The sequence below is a fragment of the Pongo abelii genome, chromosome 10, assembly GCF_028885655.2.
Source record: "Pongo abelii isolate AG06213 chromosome 10, NHGRI_mPonAbe1-v2.0_pri, whole genome shotgun sequence".
NCBI classification, from domain to species: domain Eukaryota; kingdom Metazoa; phylum Chordata; class Mammalia; order Primates; family Hominidae; genus Pongo; species Pongo abelii.
The window spans coordinates 78,792,243-78,819,059 of record NC_071995.2 but is presented as its reverse complement, the minus strand read 5'-3'; the positions used below and the strand labels follow the sequence as shown (position 1 = coordinate 78,819,059).

Sequence of the window (26,817 nt, the reverse complement as noted above, 5' to 3'; positions counted from 1 at the left end):
TGAGGTATAATTAAATTCCTAATAGGAAAAACTGTTTGCTTAAATAAGCACTAAAAAATTCACAGAAATTGATGTGCATGAAAATCAACAATGCTATTTCAGGAGTGCTAGTTTCAAATGAAGTGATCCAAGGAGATACTCAAACATACTCAAATAGAAAACTTTTTATTAACATTTTAAAAACTTTAAAAAAAACCTTTTAAATGGAAAGCATTTTTAGACTGGTAGGATATTCTCATTCACTTATGATAGTGAAGGTTACTGTCAGACTATAATCAGTTCATTACTAGATAAATCAATTTGGGAACTGTCCAGATTTCAATAAGATAACTGACTAATTTCCAATAGAAAGGGCTAAACACTTTTTATTACACGAATCTTAACTGTCTTAAATCCTATATCTTTTGGTTGAAAAGGGTCCTATTTCACGTCTGGACTCATTTCTTTAAAGCCTATCAAAAACTTAAATTCCACTCAGATTACTCTTGATGGGTCTAGAAAGGAAGCATTTATTTATGTTGGCAGTGGTGATTGAAGACCATATTGTCACAGAGACTCAGCTTTCCCTCAAGGTTAATTAGTTGAAATCTATAGGGAATTTAAATATAGTCCTAATAGAGAGCCACAGATGATAACCTGTAGCTGAGCAGCTTCAACCAGCATTACCAGTGGTATGGGACAAACCGAGAAACTTTTTTTCTACTTAACCAGTGATGTTAAGTTAAAAATAAAAGAATGTCAAATTTGTCGATTGATGTAAAAATATGTATTTGTATCCCACAGCATGTAGATGCTACTTAGATTAAATTTCTGAAGAATCTATTTCTCTGGTAAAATATTAATATTTCCAAGTTTTGTATGATACTGAGTGTGTTTGTAGTTTGTATATTTCATCAAGTCACTAATGATACATAAATTATATCTACTTCTACAATATTCTATCGCTTATCCAAAGCATCTATTTTAATACTTTTAAAGGTGCCTTAATTTTTGTTCTTTCCTATTATTTTTCTTTATTTTGTTCTTTCACATCCTTCTGCATTCTTTTACCAAATCATTAATGTTTCTGTGGTGCTCAATATAAATTTAAAATATCCTAACCCATGGTTGGTCCTGTACAGCTGATTCTAAAACTTTATGAGAGAAATATACCATAACTGAGTAATAGAATACTTTCTTTTTTTTTTTTTTTTTTTTTTTGAGATGGGATTTCACGCTTGTTGCCCAGGCTGGAGTGCAATGGTGCAACCTCAGCTCACTGCAACCTCTGCCTCCAGGTTCAAGCAATTCTCCTGTCTCAGCCTCCTGAGTAGCTGGGATTACAGGCACCTGCCACTATGCCCAGCTAATTTTCGTATTTTTAGTAGAGACTGGTTTTTGCCATGTTGACCAGACTGGTCTCGAACTCCTGACCTCAGGGGATCCACCGGCCTCGACCACCCAAAGTGCTGGGATTACAGGCATGAGCCATTGCGCCTGGCCATGTAATACTTTTTTAAATCAGGAAAACAATTAATAGTAAATGATATGTATTACTTTCTCAACATATCTCCTCATATGTGTAGGACAAATCAGTTTAAAAGAAGCATTAAATTTGAAGGATAGCTGTTTGGAGGCAATGTTTCTTCCTTTCTCATCACACTATTCCCAGTGCCTAAAACAGTGCCTAGCACTTGAGAGATACTCAATTGTTATTTATTTTTATTTAATCAAGATGAAATGGCCTTTTAGATGAGAAGTGAATGCAATATTCTTGCTGATGTCAAAGAGCTCAGAGATATGATCCCCAGTGTGGCAGAAGTTGAATTTTCTTTATTACTAAGCCTTTCCACATTAGCACATTTGAAAAAATAGTCTTGCCAGAAGTCTTCTTTTGTCAACCATGTATTCTAAATGAAAACCATGGGCATTGTTTAGCTACATCAGGGGCAACAGGGTAGAAATTATAGATAGAGAGGAGAAAGAGACAATCAAAGTTATGTGAAGAGATGGATGGAGCCCTGAGCAAGGACTTAATGAATAGGAGATACCAGAAGACATTATACTAGCTAAAAATAAGGCCTTACTGCCTATTAGCCAAGATGGCAGGCAGGCAATAACATTTCTGTTAGATGTTAGAAGCAACTTCAGAAAACTGGATTTGGAACAAGACAGATCTACTTTAAATGGTATGATGTATGTAGAGGTGTTCTATAAAGGTTCTGACTAACACAAATGATTAAGTTTAGCTCTGTCAGGGTAAGGGCTCTGACTGAGCAGGGTACTATTCACTGATTCTAGGAAAGAAAATTTGGCGTTAGAGAAAGGAAAGCAAGAAAAAAAGAAAGAAAGAAGCAAGCAAGCAAGAAAGAAAGAAGAAAAAAGAGAAGAGAAAGAAGAGAAAGAAAATAGAGAGAGAGGGAAGGAGGGGGAGAAAGAGAGACAGCGAGCCAGAGAGAGCAAGAGAGAGAGAGAGAGAAAGAGAGAAGGAGAAAAGGAATAGGAAAAGGATTCTATTTTATGATGATGAAGAAAGACATTCAGCAGAGTTGCTCAACCAAACCGCCTCTGAGTCTGGAATGGCCCAGAGGTTAACTTTGAGTGCTGGTTGAAAATTGACATTTTATGTGTAATGTGATCAATTAAATCTTTAGTTTAACAGTGTCTTGCTTTGACAAATGTTTGAATCCCATCAAGCAGGTCCTATGAAGGAAATGTATTTTCATAAAAGTATTTTAATTCTGTCAATGGGAACTTGGTAACTAGTTAATCTGAAGTTAAAACAAGGTTACTTATGATTCCCAAATGCTAAATGTGATTAGAGTAGAAATAGACCGGGCTTCCTTGATTTTAATAATGCAGAGTATTATTCATGATTAACCAGACTATCAGGAGCTTTAGCCCCATTCAGCCTTATAGCTCATGAAGACGGACTCTTCTTTAGTAAGGCATGTGATTTTGAAATCACATGCCTTTTTATTCTCTGCCTCCATTCATATTCCTTCATTTACATTCTTTGCATGAAGAAATTTATCATGTTTGGGACACTCAATCAGTTACTGGGGTCCCTGCTAGTGCTGATATTCTGCTATGCTACTCTCAGAATGTAACAAAAAATGTTTGTGCCAGGATACAAATGGCATTTCTGAGCATCAGGGGAGTGCCTGGAAGTGTGCACAGTTGGCTACCCACTGTGTCAGTGGAGAAATAACGTTTCCATGAAATATGCCATTCTGTGTATGCACTAGAGAGTCAGGGAACAAGAAATGTCATTGTCTTGGTCCTTACAGGTTAACCACCTACAGTTGCAGAAATGAGCTTGTATGAAATATAAATATAGTTTCCACCCATCAGATGTAGAGCTCAACTCTTGTGTCATGTTGATAACAGAATGAGAAGCCTGTACAGGAATCTAGGTGCAAACTTAATTTGCTATCAAATCTAACACAACATGGGAACACAGCAAATTCTCAGGACATGCACATTATGAGTCAATGTGCATTTTGATAAGATTAACTTCACCACTATCAATAGCATGCAATATTATAAAGGACATGTTGTAAGTAGAAATATAGCTTTTGGGGGGAGCTTTGGAAAAAATAGCGCATTAAACAACAAGATGTTCAATATTATGTATTTTAAAATATAGAGCACACCACCTGACAAGATTAAAATAATCACAGCAGAGTTCTGCATTAGCACAGTAACTTACTGGATGACAAAAATCTCCTTGCGTCTAAAGAAAAATGAAGAGTATCTGGAAGTAAAGATTCATTATTTATTTAGTATACAAACACACTGAATTATTTTTGATGTGTTATTACAAGAACATGAGCATTAAGTATCTCCAATTTCATTCTAAGCATAGAACATTTCTTGTATTCTGAATTCACAAATTTTTGCCATTGTTTGCAAAGATAGCTTAAGTTTAGAACAGAAGTAAAATATATGACCAGAATTTGTCAAAGAATGATGACACTTAAAATGTGAACGATTAGGATTTCATACATCAGTCGAAAATTATGAGTTATTATTGAAGCCAAAATAAAAATTGCACTACTAAAAGTTTTCCAGTTTCTGCAAGTTTGAGTCAACATTATACGCCATCACTTCTTTGCGTCATATCATGAGACAACAAAGAAACCCAAAGAGGCACCTCTTTCTTTAGACTCATTCTCATCATAGAAAATGCTGCTGAGGAAGAATTCCATGGGTCTTTGTCTATTTAAGAAAGTTTACATTAATCTTCTCTAGTATGCTTCGAAGTTAAACACACACACACACACACACACGTGTATCTTCATACCTCAGAGAAAGACCTGGGCTAGCTTGTAGCTCTCCTGCTTATTAGCTGTATGACCTTAGACATTTACATAAACCTGTCCTATCATCATTTTTTAATCCATCTGTAAAATGGGGATAGGTGTACCTACCACTAAGGATTGAAAGAGTTAAGTGAAATCACTACATGCAGAGTTTAACACAGGAGTTGCTCATAAACAGTAGCTATTATTTTATTAGCAAACTCTATATACGAAAGGAGACTGGGGTAGTATTCAATTTTACAAATATAAATCACAACAGTAACAATACCTATTCTGGTTTACAGTTTACAAAGTACATATGTAGAATTTTTTTAAGCAGTAATCTTCCTGAAGACATAACTGTATATTTAACAAAAATTCAACATGTACACTTCTAAAGTTACTAAAGAGAGAAAACTATTGAAGAAGACTTCTGTTAAAATAGAAATTTTTCCAACTCATTAGATTGTTTGCTTTATTTTTTTGTGAATTTTAATTCTATTCGTGATTATTGGATTGGGCTTTGAGGCTTAAAATAATGTGCCATTACATTCACTCAACTAAAATAGGCAGGGTAATTAACATGAAGCGGTGCAGAAAATTTTTGAAAAAAAATTGAGGACTAAAAGAAACTGAGTTTTTGTCAAGTAAGAATATTAGTGACATTGATTAATGTTGTTTTACTATTCTTTTCTGATTTAGTCGGCATAAAAAACAAAACTTCCATGACTTAAATGTGGAAAGAAGATAGTAAAAAATAAGCTTATTTAGCAAATAGCATTTTTAGCTTATGAAAATTCTGTTGGGTTATTTAATTATAAGTGATGTGACTCTCATGGGAAGGTAATCGTTTTACAGTTAAACTAGTTAAAGGCAATATACAAGGTGAGTCAGTCTCAGTGATACAGGTCTGTGTCTTACTGTACGTGTCTGTGTCTGCTGATGTTGCCAATAAGAGCTCTAAGACACCTTTCTAACGTCAGTGGGCTAAGTGGTGGTATTTTGCGGGAGCCATCACAAAATATTGTTCTGTATGTTTATTAAATAACAAAACCCAAAGATCATTTCCTAATTCGGTAAGTGTGAAACAGATGAGCCCAAAATGTTAAATATTCTTCCTAAGAATTATAGTTTGTGTTATCTAAACTTAAACATAAAATGTGAATAATTTTTGTGCATAATATAATTATCATTCCAATTGAGAATTTAAAACGTTATTTTAGTATATCCTTGAATGTTTTCATAGAATTAAAGAGTACTACATCTTTATTTGACTCCTGCTTTCATTTGGGAAGAAATAGTATAGAGTGAGAGAAGGCATTTTCAAAAGTTTTGTGAAACAAAGTGGAACATAAATAATGAGTTTACAAATAACAAAAATTACAGAATGGGTTTTAAAGTGTAAATATACAGGCAGAGAGTATAAAATAGTCAAATAATTCCTAAAATATGAAACCACAAATCATTGAAAGGACTTAGAACCAAGCACCATGTTTGTTTTTTGTTTTATTTTTGCCTAGTTGGTAACTTCCTAAAATTAATATTTTAATTATTGATTACAGAGTCTTCTTTTATCATTTATCTTTTGGACATGGGAAAACATACAGGACTTAGAAAAATTATGAGCTCAATTTTGCATGAAAAATTTGGCAGGTTGGAATAAAAAGGACATGCCTAAGAATCAAGTAGAGAGAGCGTATGTTAGCTGGGTAGATTTCTTTTTTTTTTTTTTTGACGGAGTTTCGCTCTTGTTGCCCAGGCTGGAGTGCAATGGTGTGATCTTGGCTCACTGCCACTTCCAGCCTCCTGGGTTCAAGCGATTCTCCTGCCTCAGCCTCCTGAGTAGCTGGGATTACAGGCATGCGCCACCACGCCTGGCTAATTTTTATATTTTTAGTAGAGATGGGGTTTTACCATGTTGGGCTGGCTGGTCTCAAAATCCTGACCTCAGGTGATCCACCCACCTAGGCCTCCCAAAGGGCTGAGATTACAGGCATGAGCCACTATGCCCAGCCTATTAGCTGGGTGGATTTAAGAGAAATTATGGAAGTTCTTTCCTGCAGATAACAAAGACATATGGTGGAAGTCTGCCAACAATTTAGGGAGCTAAATCAGACTTCCTGATTCTCACTCCTAGAATCTACCATCAGTCTCTGATTGACTTTGAACAGATTTGGATCTTCAAACACCTCAAAACAGATGAAGAGTTTTAGAGCTTCACCAAATGACAGGATCCATGCATATGTACATGCAGCTAACTATATTTGTTATTTTTTCCAGTCTTACTGTCTAATGTTTTAGTGACTTTATTAACATAAAAATATTGCATAAATAGTAAAGCTGGGCACAGATCTCTGTACTGAAGAATTAATGCCCAAATCACTTAATTGTTATTTTAATGCATTTCTGTAATAAGTCCAGCAAAGGATGTTATTATGTGCCATTGGAATTACAAACAATTGTGAATACCAGAATCACAACAAACAAGTGAAAAAGTGAAAAGCATGGAAACTAATATTTCCAATTTTGCTATTATTATGGGTAATATATACTAATTCTCTGTGTGTAACAAAATAAAAATTATCTGAAATATTATTTCACTTTTAAACCCTTTTACAAATAATGCGATATGTAAATAAATAAACATAGAAGCGGAAAAATAAATAATGAAGAGTGAAGGTCAAGATGTGAAACTTTTCTGTAGCTGCCATGACAGTCATTGTAAAAAAAAAAAAAAAAAAAAAAATTCTACTTTTTTTTCTTTTTTTTTTTTTTGACAGGGAGTCTCGCTCTGTCATTCAGGCTGGAGTAGCTGGGACTACAGGCACATGGCACCATGCTGGGCTAATTTTATACTTTTAATAGAGATGGGGTTTCACCATGCTAGCCAGGCTGGTTTCAAACTCCTGACCTCAGGTTATCCACCCTCCTCAGCCTCCCAAAGTGCTGGGATTACAGGTGTGAGTCGCCACACCCGACCTTTTCTAATTTTTTATGATGGATGTATTTAGTGTTCAGAAGTAGAGAAAGGGGCAAGCTGTGAAAATATATAGTGCTTAGGGGATTGAATCTCACCACAGTCTGCCTCGAAAGTAACCTCTTTGATAAATAATACTTTCTCCAATATTGACTGTTTAAAAACATGACATAATAAACAAAACGAGTGCTTTTTCATGTTATTACGTTTCCTGAAGATATACTTATTAAGGATTTTTCACGGGCTACTAAGTATCCTTTTAACAAAATGAAAATGCCTACCAGTGTTGGGGAGGGGGGCGGTCTTAGAAGTTTACATTTTAGTATGAACACATTCAACTATATTGTTCAAATAGCTAAAATTAATTGCACTGAGAGATTTGAATTTTTTCCCTTGTACATTTTCAGTTGTAGAATAAAGGGATGGGCCACACAGGCCTGAGGAGGGGCAAAAGGAACTGACGATGGAGTGCAGGAAGGAGGCTAGGAGGATACCACTAAAATTCATTTGGCCCATAGGGGAAAAGGAGGAAAAACTTTCATTGATGATGCAGAATAATTCCTTAAGGGTTGAGACACAGTCTAGTAGTAGCAGTGCTTGTGTTCCTATGATACGGTTTTACTTAGATGAGTTACCCTGGGAATCTTTTATTGATTCTTTTTACATATTTGATATTTTATACATAATATTTCTTATATAGAAAACTATGTCTTGGATAACTTACAATCATCTGACAATTAAATCTTTGGAGTACTATCCATTTGTGGATAGGACCACTGTATTAGAACATAAAGATCAACATCTGAATGTTTAAAAAGTCAGCTGTCATATCTAAGAAAACAAATTTCCCTGCAATTTAGTGATAATATTGAATAACCTTCATTTTGTAGCATTTGGAAGGACTTTGCTTATCAGATGACACTTCCCTCTATAGCACGTATTAGATATTTTTAGATATGCTGGAAATATACTTGCAAAGTCCATCTATTAGATAAAGACCAACTTTAATAAGTGACAACTACAAATGAACAACTCTTTTTGAGTCCAAGACCTTTGATGCCATATTTTCAAAATTAATAATAATTTTTAAAATTTTAACAGAGCTGAGCAAATACTTGACAACAATTACTTTGTGCTTATAAGCATTACATATTATTGAATCTTATAAAAATGCAAACTTGTTAAAATAGCCTGATGGTAGTTTTCATTAAGAATTTGATGAATTATCTTAACAGACAAGTTTTTATAATGTGCCAACATTTTGAATAATTGATAATGCTTTTAAAAGGATTTATAATTATTTTTTCTTTATATTTTTTATATTTAATTTTTTATATTTTTTATATTTAATTTTTAAATACAAATTTAAAAATGATATCATATACAACTTAGATTTTTATGTACCTTTATACTGAAATAGTTATTAAAAATTTTTTATAAAAATGGATATAAGTAATACCAAGTAGTTATAAATTTAATTAATTTAAACCTGTGATTGAAAATGTGGACACTTCCAGAAAAGTTTAATGTAAAAATCTATCATATGAAATGAATTATTAAACATAATGTCAAAGGTTTAATGTGGAAAAATATTTGTCTCAGGAAAATAATCCTGATTGAACATTATAGTCCGAAGTTCATATTTAACTCAAAATATTAGGAAGATTAAGTGATTCTCCGAACACCAGTGAGAAGTGTGTAGAAGACGGAGGTCACTCTTTGAAAGAAGATCTCTGTGACCTGTGTAAATTAGAGCCCCACAAACACTTCCAACAAGCATAGGTCAGAATAGGGTCATGGCTCCAGGCCCTCTGGACCACAGTTCGCCCAGAGGAGTGTGCTCACCGCGTTAATCTCTCGTCCTTCAGTTCCAGGTCTGCCACTGTGATGAGCTGATCCAGCTTGAATTTAGTGTCAATAATTTCTGCATCCTGAGGAGAGTATGTGCCACCTTCTTTCTGTTTCTGTCGAATTCTAAAACAAGTGGAGTAAAGTCCAAGAAGGGAGTTTCATAGAAAGTATATAAAATTAGGTTTAGTTTTCTTTTTAAGTAAAGACATTTAGTCAAATAATTTCTTTGTTAAAATCACCTCTCTGAATATGTTGCAAATTTATTGCTACTTGACTTCTTTTTCTTGTTTTAATTCCATAGTACCTATTCTACTTTCTTTTTTTTCTAATAAGTTATTGGGATGAAGTTCTAAATTTAATAAGAATTAGTTGATGAAGGCCTGAGCCATTGGTACATTTAAATATAGAGCCAAGAAGACTTATGTTGTGATCTTGTTTCTCTTCTCTCTAGCTATCTCATTGATTTGTCACATAAAGGAACTATGCCAAAGTAAAAATAGTTCAATGCTATCAATAGTAGTGCTAACAGATAATGCCCCATTGTGTTCACATATATGAAATATTTTTACATACTTGAAAATACTTAAAAATTATTTTCAAATTATCTTATTGAATTTTTATAAAAATATTGTGAGTAGATATTATCTTTACAATCAGAAAACTTAGTTTCAAAAATAAAAGCCACATGAATCTGAGAATCAAATCAGATTCTTTTCATCTTAAGCCCTTTACATGCTTATTTCTCCATGACACAGTATGGTACATTACAAACTAATGTTTAGCTATTCTATCTTTCACATTTCAAATATTTAGTATTTATTAAGAGTTGGGTATCAAGGATGATATAGAAAGTATAAAACAAGTTCCCTACCCTCAAAGACATTACAATTTAGTTGAAAGGCAAGATTTCAATGCAGAAAAAACATAAAAAGAGAAAAAAAAGATTCAAATTACAACTCATAAGACAGTGCCTGATTAGTTACATAAATAGCTATTATTATTGAGAGGAGGTAAAGAAGTAGAATTTGACTTGAATGTCCCAGGATGAGAAGGAGGAGGAAGCACATTTCAGGTTGACTGAACAAAAGCAGAATGTATAAAATCCCAAGGAATGTTCAGGTGAGAATAGATCCCTTTAGCTAGTGAGTAGGGAAGTTGAAGGGAATAAGGAGGACCATTTCCTGCTCACATAAGGAGTTCATCTTGTAGAGAAATGAGAAGTCAGAAAAGATTTTAGAGCAGGGAAATTATACAAATGTGGCCAGTCCGTACTCCTTAGGGACAAGGCCCATATTTTACACAGTATAGAATTCAAAGTTCCTCGAATGATAACTCTCTCACTGTCTTCTGGCTAAATCTGCAAACAGTATGTGGTATAGAGAAAATATCTTTTTCAAGAGCCTTTCAAATTATCTATTAAAATTATGCTTTAAGAGAGTCAAGATGAACCATAATGTATGGCATTTAGAATACAGAACTACATTCTTCAGTTGAAATAAAAATAGTCTATTGAACTATTTAGGAAACTGGTAGAAAGTTTATTTTACAAATGTAAGGTCCCTTTAACTCGGCAATCTGCCTTATGAAGCTAGATTTTGAGGTCGGAAGTAAGATTTCCAACGAGGCCCTGTAAATAATAAGGGAATTAGGATGCTGATGCTGAGAATGGAAAGATACACTTGGAAAATTCAGCACAGACATGTTCAGAAAGTAAGCATGAGAAGGGGGTCTACCATATAAGGAAGGTGGACATTTTACAAGTGTTGTTCTAACTGTATAAAAGATATCTTTCTGTATAAACTTTAATATTTAGACCTGATTGAGATATTTTAAATTAAACCTATCAGAGCTACAAATTACTTTAAAAGATGTAGACGGCCTGAAAGCTTCTGCTTTTGTGTTTTCACCTTGTTGTCTCTCATCTCCAAACCTCCTTTTTTTTGCTGTGCTCTTTGATATTGGAGCTGGAACCTGCATTTCTCCTTTGCCAGCCGGCCGAATGTGAGACTTTGTCAATAGAGGGCACTAGAGTGACCCTGAGAGGCAGTAGGAAGAGGAAAACACTGCCCTTGTGGGATCCAGTCCTGCATTATTGTTACTCATTGTGAGAGCCCGGCAGCTCACTTGGATGAGCTCCTGTTGCCTCTGAAGTGAACGTTCTGCCCACACCATTGGTGAACAATTCCAAGTAGTACCAGCTCACCTACACCATTCAGCAAGAATGGGATGCTTCTATTACCAATTTCAGCCTGCCTACCATCTAATAATGATGGGTAGCTTCTACGGAACAGCTCCAACCCCTTCCCTCTGTCATATTTCTTTGCTCACTGATAGGTGATAGGTTGCATGTGCTCGAAGTAGCAATTCCATGTAAGTCTTGGGAGACAACTTCTTTCAGTTCTTAGTTGTTTACTGTCCTCTCTCCTTCAAGTTAAAGAGAGTAGCTGCTTTGTTGTGCTTGCCACTTCTGGACTCTTAGATTTCTCTTTTACTCTCTTTAGTAGTTAACCATTTCTGCTAGTTAACAGTTCTTTATATTAAAAGTTTTCTGTTCAAATGGCAGGATTTCTTTCCTTTTATGGCTAGATTTAGTCAATACACAATGCATATACGCTTTAAAGTATCATATTGTACATGATAAATACATTTTTATCTGTCTATTAAAAATAAAAATGTTTCCCATTCAAGTAACTGTTGTGGCTTCTGTCTCCTGATTGGACTATGACTGATATAATGCCCATAAAGCATCCTGGAATGTAAGCACAAGTAAATCTTACCTTGCAAATGCAAAAATAGCTGTTCCAAGGAGAATTATTGAAAGGATACATAAAGTGACGGAAAGAATGATCTCTACGGTTCTTTCTGAAAGTCCTTCCCCTGGAGAAGAGGGATAACATGATCATTAAATATTATTATGGAATCTTATTTTGAATCCCAAACTACCAAAAAATATTATCTTGGCATAAGAAAATATTCTTTGCTGAAGAATACTAGTAAAATGTTGCAGCTTGTTTGTTCCTCTTCTCCTAGATTTTTTAACTTTGGGGCTCGGTCCTGGGTCTTCTTGCTTTCTCTATCTAAGCTCACTCCCAGTGTGAGCCCATCTAGCCTCACAGTTTTAATTTTATCTATATGATGATGACTACTTAGTTTTTATCTACCAGGCTTCAGACTTATATATCTAACTGCCTACCAGACGTCTTTATTTTGAAGTATACTTAAAATGTTAAAATCGATATGTCCAAAACTGAACATGTACACTTCCCTCCTTTCAACTGTATCTTCCCACCTCTCAGTTGATGGACACTCCATTACTGTAGTTGCTAAGGCCAAAACCCTGGAGTCATCTTTGACTCTCTTTCATAGAATACATCCAAAACATGTGAGGAAATCCCGTAGGCTCTATCTTCAACATATTTGTAATTTTCACCAAAGAAACTATGTAACTTTGGAAAGATGGTAATTGCAAAGTGGGAGTAACAAAGCAAATTCAAGACATATAAGGGTGCTAGAGATCTAGGAAGCTAACAAAAGGCTACTGGTATAAAAGGAACAAATGATCCTCCTGAAGGGGCTCCTACTGGCCAAAGAGGGAAGAATTCAAGCCTTATATTGAATAAAAATGGAAATTGATCGGAAATAAAAAATAAGATTATTTAATAAAAGAAATACAAATAACAAAAATACTGATTTTTTTAAAAAACTTTTATCTTCGATTCGGAGGCCACATGTGAATGTTTGTTATATAAGATAAACTCGTGTCACAGGAGCTTGTTGCACAAATGATTTCATCACCCAGGTATCAAGCCTAGTACCCAATAGTTAAAAAAAAGTACTAATTTGTAAACTCTGGCTATAACTAGACCATCTCCTTGGCCTAAATATTCTTAATTAATTTATAATTGAAATGTATACTTTTCTGGGTTTCTTATCTGAACTGTATTTTATGACTTTTTAAAAATAACCCTAGTAAGGAGATAAAGCTCATTATTAGAAGATAATTTTGTTGCATAAATGTTAAAGGAGTGACAAAATTAGAAATTAATAAACAGGGCTGGGCACGGTGGCTCATGCCTATAATCCCAGCACTTTGGGAAGCCGAGGCAGGCAGATCCCAAGGTTAGGAGTTTGAGACAACGTGGCCAACATGGTGAAACCCCGTCTCTACTAAAAATACAAAAATTAGCCGGGCGTGGTGGCAGGTGCCTGTAATCCCAGCTACTCGGTAGGCTGAGGCAGGAGAATAGCTTGAAATTGGAAGGTGGAGGTTGCAGTGAGCCGACATCTTGCCACTGCACTCCAGCCTGGGCAACAAGAGCAAAACACCATCTCAAAAAAAATTAATAATCAGTATTTCTAATGAAATAGTTGATTCAGGTAACAAACATAAATGTATTCTAAAATGATTAGGAGGAAAGTTAATGGGGAATTGGACATTTACAGGATGACAAAATATCGCTGTATAGATTATACACTTGTTATAAGTGGTCAAAACCAACTTTCCAATGAAGGATCATGCTGTTGCTGCCACCAAGCCTACTGATCAATTTTAGCATCACATGTAACAAACAGATATTCTACACTTCCTGATGGAAGGTATTTTGATTTAGTCAGCAAAACCTATAAAGTACTTCTGACAAAAATGTTGACTGTGAATACTCAAACCTTTAGATCTTATTTCTAACTTATAAGAAAGTGATGGAAAGAAAAAAAATTAAAGGACATCAAGAGAAAACAACCAGACAGATCCAAAATATGGGACTTCCTACATGACAACCTATCTGATTGCTTCAGCGAGTCTATGACATAGGGGGAAAAGAAAGGAGAAAAGAAGGCTCTTTAAAAAAATAATAGAAGAAACAGAACAATCAAAGATAATGTGTAAATTCCTATTTGGATCCTGTTCAAATAAATTAAAGAAAAAATCAAAGACTGATTTGAAAACGTATATACAAGTAGCTTAAATAATATCAATAATTTATTGTTAAGTTTAATCACAGCAATATAATAAAAATGTACTTATTAGAGAAACATACTAAAGTATTTAGGAGTGGAATATGCGTTCTGTGACTTACTTTACTTCAGAAATAAGTGAACAATGTCTAAATAAAACAAATGTGGCCAAATGTTAATTATTATTAAATCTAGTTAGTAGGTATTTGGGAGTTCATGACACTATTTTTTCTAGTTTTATGTATGTTCCATTCACTTTGCTCCACCTTTGCTGCTAATAATCTGATCTAAGCCACCATCCTGTCTTGCATGAATTAAAAACTTAGCAAGTCTGCCTGTATCCACCTTTGTCCTTATTCCACCTATTTTCAACATACAAGCAAGGACAATCGTTTTAAAACATTATTTCTCTGCTTAAAATCCTCCTCATCTCCCACTGAGAAAAGCCCATATCCTTCCAGTGGCATGTGTGATCTGGTCCCTCATTAACTGTCTGGTTCCCTGTTACCCCTCTGATTTCCCTTCCAGTCCCCGCCTTGCTTGCTCACTCCTAGGGAGCCAGATTAGCCTCTTTATTGATGAATAACACAAGGCCATTGTTGACACAGGGCTTTTGCAGCAGCTTCTTCCTCTGCCTGCAAAGGTGTGTATCCCTTGTATATCTTTCTGGGTAGCCACTTCACTTCCTTTAAAGGTTTGCTGAAATACCTTCTCAATGATCATCTATTATGGGCTGAATACATGTGTTTCCCCCAAATTAATATGTTGAAGCCCTAATACCCAGTGTGGCTGTATTTGGAGTAAGAAAGTAATTACAGTTAAATGAGGCCATAGGGTGAGGCCCTGATCTGATAGGATTAGTGACTTATAAGAAGAGACACAGAGAGCTTGTTCTCCATCGCTGTCTCTCTTTCTCTCTCTCTCTGTGTGTGTGTGTGTGTGTGTGTGTGTGTGTGTGTGTGTGCGCCACTCACTCCTTTCTCCTCCTCCTCCCCCCACCATATTCTATCTCCATCCATGCACTAAGGAAAGGTCATGTAAGGACACTGCAAGAAGGCAACCATCTGTAAGCCAGAAAGAGAGCCCTCACCTGATACCAAATGGGCAGGAAACTTGATCCTAGATTTCTAGCCTTCTGAAATGTGAGGAAATAAACTTCTATTGTTTAACAAACCTCATCTATGATATTTTGTGATGGCAGCCTGAGCAGACTAACACAGCACACTATTTAAAATTGAAAGACACAACTCCCTACATTTTCTGCCTCCCCCTCCCACTCCTCATTCCCTCTGTTCTACTTTTTTTCCTCCATAACTTTATCTTCTTTTAACATATAAATCACTTATTTATTATTCTTACTGTTTATTCTCTGTCCTTTCCTCCAGAATGTAAGCCCCCTTGAGTACAGGGGTTTTTGTTTTATACAAAACTATTCCACGGTCTGAGAGATGTACTGGGCACAGAGTAAATGTTGAATAAATATTTGCTAAATTTACTAATGAACAAATATATTGATTTTGAAAAAGATTAAAAATGTTCGTGTTTGAAGATCAGGCATTGAACCAAATAAGAATATAAAAATTATTAAGCACAACTACTAATTATAACTGTAATCAATTTTAAGTTACATGATTTATAATTTTACTGCACGAAGTATTACAGTCAAGTGACAAAACAGGTTACCAATCTGTAAAATAGGCAAGTATTAATGCTTCATCTTTTTGTCCTGTATTGGTACTTATGAAATGTTACCAATATAAAAAGGTTCCTGTGGCTATCCTGCATGGTGGATTTGAATAAATACTGAATTTAAAACAGTTGTCAGCACTTCATGGTCTGCTAGAATCTCCAGCTAAATTTAAAAAATGAGAAAGCAGCATGTATCACCTAAAGTATTTTAGGTACACTTTTTTATACATTAAAATACAAATGGTTTGATTTATGAATTTTCACATGGTGACTCTAATTGGATATGCTTGGGAAAGGAGGCATGAAGATGAATAAAGAATCCTCTTTATTAGGTAATAATGAATCACTGGGCCTTAGAACTCAGTGGGAAAAAAATGTTCTCATAGACCACACAAAAAATTTTTTTTAGATTAGATTACCATTTCAAAGCACTGGCCAAATGAGGAAATGACATATAATATATTAATAAACAATATGTAATCCTTTGGGCACATGAATTACAAAAGTGTCACTAAGAGAGGACAAAATGTTCCCTGATTATCAAGTACACTTTCTGATTCACTGTTATGCATGGACCCACAGAGCATTAACAGTAGAGAATGATGTCACTTCTCCAAATCCTTTAATAGAAAATGGAACTCTTTTACTTAAAAATATGAACATGATTCTTTTTGTAGTAGGTGCAAGTCATTTCTGACTAGACTTAAAATCCTGTGACAAATCACATTAAATTGTTCTGTTTACATAATAAATTGTACTACTATAATTTGGCAAATCATAATTCTAAAGCACTAATTTTTCATAAGTATTATCTTCTGACTGAAGTTATCATTATTTAAATTCAGCATAGGTATCCAACTTTTTAAGTCTGTTTTTAAGCCTATTCTCTAACAAGAAACTTGAATTCAATTAGGTATAAAGCTCATAGTACAATGCCTGGCTCCTGATAAAGGTGCATATAAAATGGAAAATCTTTTCCTCCTTCTTTCTCCTTCTTCTTCTCCTCCTCCTCCCCTTCCTCCTCCTTCTCTTCCTCCTCCTTTATTATTATTATTATTATTATTATTATAATAAAAATTGAGTTCTTATAACAGGACTAAAGTATAGGGAGTTCATCTTCTTTTTTCGCCCAGTGCTAGTCACCTAGGATACTCAAACACTGCGCAAAGAATTTACTAAAAGTTACTCAATTCCATAATTCAAGAAACAGAGTTAGATAGGAGGAATAAATGATAAGTGCTTGAGGTGATGGATTTGTTAATTAACTTGATTCAATAATTGCACATGGTATACATATATCATGGCATCACTCTGTTCCCCATAAATATATATGTGTGTAATTTGTCAATATTCAACAAAATTTTAAACATATAGATTAAAACACCCCATAGGGATGAACATCATTTTCATCCATACAGACAGGAAAAAATTTAAAGGTAGCTAATAAAGTGTTTGCTAGGGTGTGAGAAAAGTCACATTACTCAGTGTTAAAAAAATAAAAAGAAACCATATCTCTAAACACAAAAACAACACATGCTTATCTGTGAACACTAACCTCAAAAGCCAAGACAAAGTGTGAGAAAAGAGAGCTGCTAGAAATAATTAAAACTATCAAGAAGAGAAAATGGTACAGCAAAGATAGGATGTGGGAGCAAGTCTGGGGAAACATCACCCATAGTAATGAACTGGGGGCTACTTGGGGACTTAGTGATTTGCAGGTAGTGTGTGCAGTGGTTACAAGTACAGCACTGACTGAGGTCACGCTGCCTGGGTCTGAAAGCAGGTTCTGCCACCACGTTTGGGATGGTTAAAAACCTTGGTCAAGTTACTAAAAAACACAATGCTTCAAATTTCTTACCTAGAAATTGGCGCTATGTAAATAGGAGGTGTTGTTACAGAGTTGCTGTGAAGATGCATGAGTTTATATGTAAAACCCCTTAAAGACTTGGTACATAAACAATGACAGGTATCTTTATTAACAAACATTTCATATTTATTCTTCCATTTTATTCACCTGGTTTAATCTCCTAGTTAGCTTCTAAAATGGGTATTAGCATTCTCATTTTAGAAATAGGATTTCAGAACTTAAAAATAATTTTTTAAGTAACTAACCCACAATCTCATAAATTCAATATATACCAAGCCTGCCTGAAATATGTCTGTCTTGACTACAGAGTATGTGAGGTTCACCACCACATTACCACTGTCTCGTTAACAAAATACAATCTTCCTCTGTTCCTCTGGTGACTTTAGGGAAGTAATCCTTTGGATGAAAAAGATACATAGCAACTCCCTATTTCTGAATCTAAGTGAGCACATTGGAACTTCTCATTGTTAGCATAGTAATTAAATGAGAAGTGTTATGACAAAAGAAAACAATCACAGAGTGCCTTTGCCATGGGGTTTAAGATTTCATCATGTTCAGCTTTAATGAGAGCCCTGTAAGGTACAGAAATGGGTGTCTGGCTTTCAAATCACAGGATTCCTCTATAATTAAACCTTGTAATCAAAACATTGTCTACAAGCACTTTCCATAAACTGATGTGCCTAGGGAAGATTTTTTCAAAAAGTTTAAGAGGGTTTTTTGTGAATTTTGATAATAAAAATGCCAATACTCAATCTTGAGTAAAAACGAAATCAAATAAGTTTCAAGTATTTATTTAGGATTAAAATAATGCATACGTTATCTTCCCTGTTTATCCCTACAGGCCAGAAAAGTTTCCCTAAATGCAAACTGCTCTTCCACAGACTCATACTTATCCATCCAGTGAAGTTCTACCTGGCCTTCTCTCACTTGTACTTTCATTAGCCCCTTTCACTAAACTTAAACATTTTTAAGATTATCAGTCTATGGTGATTCTTTTGCCCCTGATTTTAAACTCCAAATAGTAACGTCTCTGAGAGGCATAATTACCACTACAATGGTCTGTGGAAACAGAGCCGTGCAAAAGCTCTTAAATCCTAAAATTTCAACACACAGGCAACTCGGCTTAATGCTCACTGCCTGTGGTGTGCAAAATACCAGTGAATGAATGCTTATCCCCTGGTGGGTGGATGACCTTGATGGGACCTAGACTTCTCTCTCTGTAGTCTGGGATTACATGCACACATATGTCTTCAGCAGGCTTACCAGGAATGTTTGAGTCCCTAGCCTGCTGCAAATGATTCATATATCCCAACATATGACATATTTGAGAGAAAAAAGGACTCAATCACCCTTTGTCATCTTCTAATGACACCAGGGGTATTATATGAATGCACTTTATTATTTGCCTGCCTTCATTCTCACAACCATGAAACCATTCTTGCCACTGACCATTGGAGAATTGATCAACTTTGTTTTCTTTTTGAGTTCTTCTTGAGTTTCTTCCCTGGCAATGTTCTTTTACTAAGAACTCTTTTGAATCTGTGGTGAGCTTGTCCAACTCACAGCTCATGGGCTGCATGTGGCCCAGGACAACTTTGGATGTGGGCCAACAGAAATTTGTAAACTTTCTTAAAACATTAGGATATGGTTTTACAATTTTTTGTTTTGGTTCATTGGCTATTGTTAGTGTTGACGTATTTTATATGTAGTCCAAGACAATTCTTCTTCCAATGTGGCCTAGAAAAGCCAAAAGATTGGACACCCCTGATCTACAGCATTCTATCAATGTCAAATGGTCCAGGACCACTTCTAGGGGATGTTCTTTGTTGCTTGACCTATGAAAGTGACTCTGACCTCCATAGAACCAAGACACTCAATAGTCTGGTAGAAAGCAAATATGACAACAGTAATTGATGGTGTTAAATCCATTAACCAGAGAAATGGCTGGGCTGCTTTGCTAGCCATTGAGGAATTCTGCTCCAGTGGTGCATTCTCATTTCACTACAACTAGCAATTACAAACCAAGCAAGTTCCTCTGTTTCCACTTGTCACTGTCTTACTCACTATAAATGACTATCTAAATAGCAGAACTCCATGTGGTCAATCCAGAATAAGCATTGTAGGGCAAAGGCCAGTTAACAAAGCTGCTGTATCTCAGGAGAGAGTCCCTGGAAGATCACTCTGAGGAGCAACCTAAAAGACTGTCATTATGTCACTGGTCTACAAATAATACACTGAACTCTGAGTAATTTGATAGTAGATACATAGGACCCTTCCTTGTCACTATCCCTCAGCAGCCCAATGCCTTTCTATATATTGTGTCCAGTCTACATTTCACCAGTCCCTCCTTCCCTAGTCTTGGCAGGATCCTGTGCTCTTTCCTTCATTACACATCTTTTACTCACTGTAGACTCCTTCTGTTACCAGAGCACACAAAGATTCATACCTAGATGATTGGGGTGGCAGTGGTTATACTTTCAAAGAAGGATTCAGAAACCTGACTGTGTATTTCTGCTACATTCCAGGATTAATGGTTGTATTCCACCACCTTGACTGTGAGTGGAAAGAAGAAAGAGAAGACCATTGCTGAGGAGCTCTTTGAGATTACCTATAGTGCTGCATGAGGCCATCACTGGGCAGAGAGAAGCCATTTAGCAGAATCTAAGGAATCATGCTCCTGTGCACTGTGGTTCCTGATGCTTGGGGCTCCCCACTTTTATAGATTTTCTTTCTCATTTCCATTACCCCCAATGTGTCAACTTTGCCTCTCAGATAACTGACTGAACATGTTGCCTTCCCATGAATAAACTGTATGAAACCAGTAAGTTGATGAATGATAACATCATACAACACAGCAAGGCTAGCTCTTTTCAGCACTGCTCCTATAAAATATTATCTCCTAAGACACATGAGTTATCTGTCTTGTCTAGGTCTTTTACCTTCCATTGCAAATGCACCAGGATCACCACTTAGCTGAAGTAATGGCTTATGAATGCTGTAGACTATAGGAAATTATGTTGATGACAAGAAGACATTTATTTTACTGTGGTGGCATCAGAGTATGATAGACTCACCTATCAAATGAAGAAACACTGGATACAGTTTCAAAACCACAAAACTAATCAGCTAGCTTTAAAATGATGAAATTATTGGGTAAAATTAATCAAACCAATGATTTTTATAAAATTAAACAAACATTTTAGCCAAAGAAATTTGTTATTTCTCTACAAACATCTATGTAGCAAACTACATGCCCTTTCTTTATTTCTTCAAGATGCAAAGTTTCCATGACTATATATAGAGGCTGTGGAGGCTGGCTTTTTAAACAATTAATATTTCCATAACCTGATGAGAATTTCTGGCTAAAAATGGTGGGACAATCTGTCTTTCTCTAGTCATAACTCTCATTGAAATCTATTAGCAGTTCAAGATACACTGAGCAACAGCTCGCCAGGATCTGAGAAACACATGAAGTCCCACATTCTCAAGTGGTGCCCCAGAAATACCCTGTTCATGCAATTCTTTAAGACGAATAAATTGGGGCTTTTGAGGGCCTAGTGCAAACAATGTAGAATGTTGTGATCCTCTCAGTGAAATTCTAGAGAAATAATTTCTCCTAAATAAAAATACTTCTAAAATATTTTATTATAACCTATCCAAAAAAGCTATTAAACTTTAAAAATTTACTAACTATAAAATATTAATATCTTTATATATGTTGTTTTATACAAAACGTCAACAACCCCTCAAGGATGATACTCTTATCAATATTTTCCCAACAAAGGAAACTCAGATTTATAGAAATTAAATTATTTTCTCAAGTGACAGAGCCAAGATTTGAACCCAGGTCTAAATCCCGTATTTGTAATGTAATGTTATGAAATCCTGTTCTGTAATGTTGGATTCCTGGCCTAGTCACTTAAATACTGAAAGAATCTGGGCTTTGGTTTCCTCATCTGTAAAATGGAGTCAACATTAGGGCTTAAGTCAGAGTTTCTCATCCTCAGGACCACTGACATTATGGGCTGTTTTGTGCATTGTGGAAATTTAGCAGCATTCCTAATCTTTGCCCACTAGATGCCAGTAGCATGCACCACCACCTCTACCATCCTGTTATGGCAACCAAAAATGGTTCCAGACTTTGCCAAATATCCCCTGGGGTATAAAATCCCTCTGAGAAGCACTGACCTAACTTAAAGGATAGTTGAGATGAGATGACAGATGTTTATGTCACAAACCTTCACAGGTACTCCTAAACCTAAAATAAAAAATTTTTAAAACCCACAAATATTATTAGAGAGGCTAATTAACATTTAAATGAGTTTGTATTTGAGAACGTCTAGACATGGATTAACACATTTACTAATAAATGTTCCAACTTTGATAAACATGTTGAGATTATAAATTAAACTACAAAAAGATCTTACCTAATGTCTTAACAGGATCAGAATAATCAGAGTCAGTAAATTGTCCCATAACATTTGTAGCTCTAAATTTAAATCTATAAAATACAAAAAGAAAAACCAACACTTTGCATATCATGTGATTTTTTCCTATGAATAACTCAAGAAATAATTATAAAAACTATATATTTTATTCAAAATAAAATGAATTTATAAGATGAAAATTTGGAATGGAATCATCGTCAGGAGAAATATATGCTATATTTTTATGAGACAAATAATTATCTTGTACTTTGCCACTGAATTTGATTAGGCAGGGGCTAAAAATTTGGTAAACTTGTGAGCAGTTAGCAGTTTGAACAACTGAAGCAGCTCACTTCCTTCATGGATTTGTTTAGATGGAATTGTTTGATATCTGTGAAGGGTGTTACACTAACATAATTTGTAAATAAAAGGCATAATAACTGTTATACCTCAATCACTTTTGCAAATGCTAGTGAATCAGATTAGAACAATGATATAGAACTTGTCTTGTTCACATGTAAACACATTAAGAACAATGTTTGTTATTTCTGTGTGTGCACAGTTGCATTTGTATATTTTTATGCTTCCATAGCATTTGAAATAAAAGACACAGAAGAAGATCAAGCTTAAAAATTACAAAAAGAATCTAAGATCCTCAGAGACAATTGAAAGTTACTTAACTTAAAAATAAAGTCACAAGGGCATTTAAAAACATAAAACCAATACGTTACAATACATGACTGAACCTCTACCATTATAAAATTCTTATGATTTTATTTGTTATATGAAGAGTCTGTTTCGGGAACAAATATGCAAAATAAATAAACTATAAATATGAATAAACATGATACTTGGTAGTATATCATTTTTTATAACTATCATATGTGTATGGATATTCAGGCAATAACCTAGAATTTGAACAAAAGTAATTGCATTTAATACAGATGATAAAGCATTATTTTTATTTGCCTAATTTCTGTAATTTTTCCAGCGTTCACTTGGCTTAGGACATTTGTAAAGAATTTGATAATGTTTTAACTAACAGGCACAAATGAAAGTACCTGCATTTAAAAAATTACTAGTAAAAATTATATTTTGAAAATCACACAAGGTTGAGATGATTCTTTTAAAAATTGTAGTCTTATGATACAAAAATAACATAATCAATTGAAAAGGAAAATAATCAATTTAGCAAATAATTTAATACAGCCAAAATATCAACTTGATTTTAAAATGTTAGGTTTTTAGGGGCTACAAAAAGCTAAATATTAAAGGTGGTATTAAATATTTCTATCACTCATTCAGATGTTTGATGAGATAAAAAGCAGCGAGTTATTGTTATGAGTGACATAAAGGGAAGCCACTGTTAAATCAAAGGATAGGATAGTGTTTCAAAAATCCTGTACATCAGGATGGATGGTAAAATAATAAGTGAAAAACACATTAGTCACATTGTCCTCTACAGAAAGAATTAAATTCTCCTATATACCCATGTTCTCCAATAGCACATTTTTCATATTGTCCTTATGTAACTTATCATATCAAATCACAATTACTCTTAGGGTTGCCTGCTTCCCCTATAATACTGTATGTTTATGGAATGTAAGAATAATTTTCAGTTTGTCTTTCTATTCCTAGTGCCGGAAAAATCAGGTCACTATACGTGGCGGACATCCAGCGCTTATTGGAAAGATGAAAGGACAGGCAGATGGATGGATGAAAGATACTAACTAGATTGCTAACAGAATGCATGGTAGATATAACCTATACTTACAAGTATTGCTTTTTCGGTTTCAGCGGTCCGTTGCAAATTTTGTCTTCATTGCCGGGAATCATGCATGCATTATCAGCACCTATGATGTAGATTTCTTCATTGCCACTAAACTTTGTCTTTCCTTCTGTACATGGAGGGTTTGGAAAGCCTTCATTTGTAAAATATGGCCTTGCTTTATTAAAATATGCATCATACCACTTTGTTACATTTCCATCATGCTGAGCTGTTTTCAGAAACAAAGAGAATAATAATTCCAAGTAACATAGGAATATATTTTTACATTTATAAATAGTGTTTTTATAATTGTATAAGGGGAATCTTGATGCAACATCAGTCACCAGAGATGATTCAAGTGATCCACCTGGATAGGCAGGTAACCCTGTTCTTCTCTGTTACATGTGAATCTACAGGAACTGTTATAAAGGATGATTTATCAGGTAGAGAAAGAACATCCCTCAATCAAGAGTAACTCACTTGTTCACCCCTCCAAAGAAGCTATCAAGATTCCATCTTACCAAAATCAAAACATGTTTATCTACTAGTATATGGAATTAATAAATCACATATTTTAACTGTGCCTTTCTTGCTAGGTAAATAAGAATAAATAATTGGTATAAATAAATGACATTTATAAAAGTTTTATAAATAAAATAAATAAATGATCTATTTATTTACAAAGAAATGATTGGTTTCATTAATAATAATATTGACAATCTACTAATCTCAAGAGGTGTGTGATAACTGGGGGTCAATCTTAATTTGAACTAAATTCTTTTTAGCACTCAGTAATTTACACTCCACAATTTAACAAGATAAATTGACATGTGATGATACCTCCTGTTTCTGTCACAAGCACTTGTACATTTTTTATTGGTCCATGATCATCACTGTAGTAGCATATTGGCATTCTGATTGTAATTGTTGTTGAAGTCACAAGCAGTTTTCCTGTGGCATCATAAATAGGGGTTGGTTTGGTTTTTGGTCGTGCTGGAGCTATAAACAAAGAAGAAATATCGCTACAATTGATGTTTTTGTTTCATCAACAAAAGAAAAAATCTTTCTCCTTTCATGCAGATAATTTACAGATAAGGTGATGACAAACATAAATAACAAATTATAGAGAATTGTGCTTGGAGACAGCAGACATTTAGCAATTATTATCTCCTGAAAGCATAATTATATATTTGAGACTTTCCTGAGATAATAAAGCCCAGGTGTGATTTTCAGGTACCTGACTCCTCTTTGCATATTAAAAATTCAATTTATATATGCTCTTATATAGATTTTTTATAAATGCATAAACATATTTACTTTTTACTATAATTTCAGTGTAGTTTCTTTTGCTTCTTTTAGCTGGTTCACTAATTTCTGTTCTAGTCATACTAGCACCCCTCCCACAGTTAATCCATGCTAAACATCTAGATGATAGCATCCCACATTTTTTTCCATGTTCACATAATCATATAAAAATACATAAATAGTCATGCACAACACACTCTTCTCACTGTTTGCTTTTTCTAATGGGGCTCTAGTATGTATTATAATTACCACTCATATTGCTTTTTTTGCTTAAATATAACTTGGTTAAGTGTTTCCAAGTGACCAGGTACAGCGCTAACTCATTCTTCTTAATGACTATATTATATATCATGGTGCAGGTGCATCATATTTGTTCAACCGTTCATCTAGTGATGGGAATTCACTTTTCCTCCAGTTTTTAAACATGTGCTACAATAATTAGCCTTGTTTTACAATGAGCTTTATTTACTGATCCTTTTGTCTCTATGAAATAGATTCCTAAGAGCAGAATTTCTAGAACAAAAGATATACTTACTTTTAACCTTAACAGATTACCAGAATAACTTCTAGAAGAGCCATGATAATTCATAATTTATCATCAATGCATACAAATATCTCCAAAATATATGTATAGAAGCTCTGCTTGTTTCATTTGGTCTTATAGCTCACTGTGTGTGTGTGTGTGTGTGCATGTGTGTGTGAATGTAGTGCTTGAGCATCCGTAAGTTACTTAACCAAATTTCAATTTCCATATTTTTAAGAATTTTTTTTAAAAGCTTCTCAATAATCCCACAGGATTATCAACATTGTTTTCATTTTGTAGATAGGGAAAAGAGCTTATGTCATATAGTTATCAAAGATAACTATCAACATTTGAATCAATTTTTTTTTACTCGGTTCTGTAGTTCACTCTTTTTTGAGCATCAGATTCAAATGCAAATTTCTTACCCAACGTATCAGTTTGAGTACTAAGAGAAATAAAGGCTAAAATGAGACTCGATGTGTAAGAGGTTTTTTGGAGGAATTATCTGTGAAGAATTAAGGGACAGAGGGAAGGAGTAAGTGCTACAGATCACAGGTATGACACCTGTAAAAGGGAAGATGAAAGGCAGGATTCAGTAGGAAGAGGCTCAGGTTTCAGGGAGCTCTGAGACTCTCAGCCAGGCCACTAGGGAGTCCCCAGGAAAAGATTTCCAGTTAGAGGAATCCAGCATTGGACATTACTATCGAACTTCATATCATCTGTCAAATGCAAATTTCATGAGACTACTACCAATTGAATATTCCACATCATTAATAAAATAATGTCTATTAGTAGAGAAAAAATAATTTCTCTAGGATCCCACCACTAAGACTATGTTCATATATCTTCTCTAGACTAGAAGTCGTAAGTCTGCCTGCCTTAGGTAAGGAGTAAAAGTCAAGATTAACCAACCTGGCATGGGGATGGGAATAGCATCTGAAATGGGAAGTTTTACTAAAGCATAAAAGTGATGCATGTATTGCTATCTGCACACCTACACATCTGCCACTGAATAACAAAGAGAAATAAGAAGGTATGACTCATGCTATTCTTTGTGAAGTCATTTTGTGAAATAATTGATGTTTTTTAAGACCTTATGCATTTGTACATCCCAAAGTAAATAATTTATCAATTTAAATCAAACACTTATGAAGAGTATCACAATTATATAAAT

At 34.6% G+C, this 26,817-nt stretch overlaps 1 protein-coding gene across 1 annotated transcript in view; it reads right to left on the bottom strand.

Annotated features, from left to right (window-relative positions):
- The window catches only part of PTPRQ (protein tyrosine phosphatase receptor type Q), a 216,451-nt gene that overhangs the window by 35,661 nt on the left and 153,973 nt on the right, over positions 1 to 26,817 (bottom strand). Inside the window, exons 31-35 of the mRNA XM_024256953.3 lie at positions 24,656 to 24,814; positions 23,822 to 24,044; positions 22,048 to 22,121; positions 11,889 to 11,988; positions 9,106 to 9,234 (exon numbers count right to left, since the gene is read on the bottom strand). Of these exons, the coding sequence (XP_024112721.1) occupies positions 9,106 to 9,234; positions 11,889 to 11,988; positions 22,048 to 22,121; positions 23,822 to 24,044; positions 24,656 to 24,814 (685 nt within the window). The remainder of the gene's footprint in view (positions 1 to 9,105; positions 9,235 to 11,888; positions 11,989 to 22,047; positions 22,122 to 23,821; positions 24,045 to 24,655; positions 24,815 to 26,817) is intronic.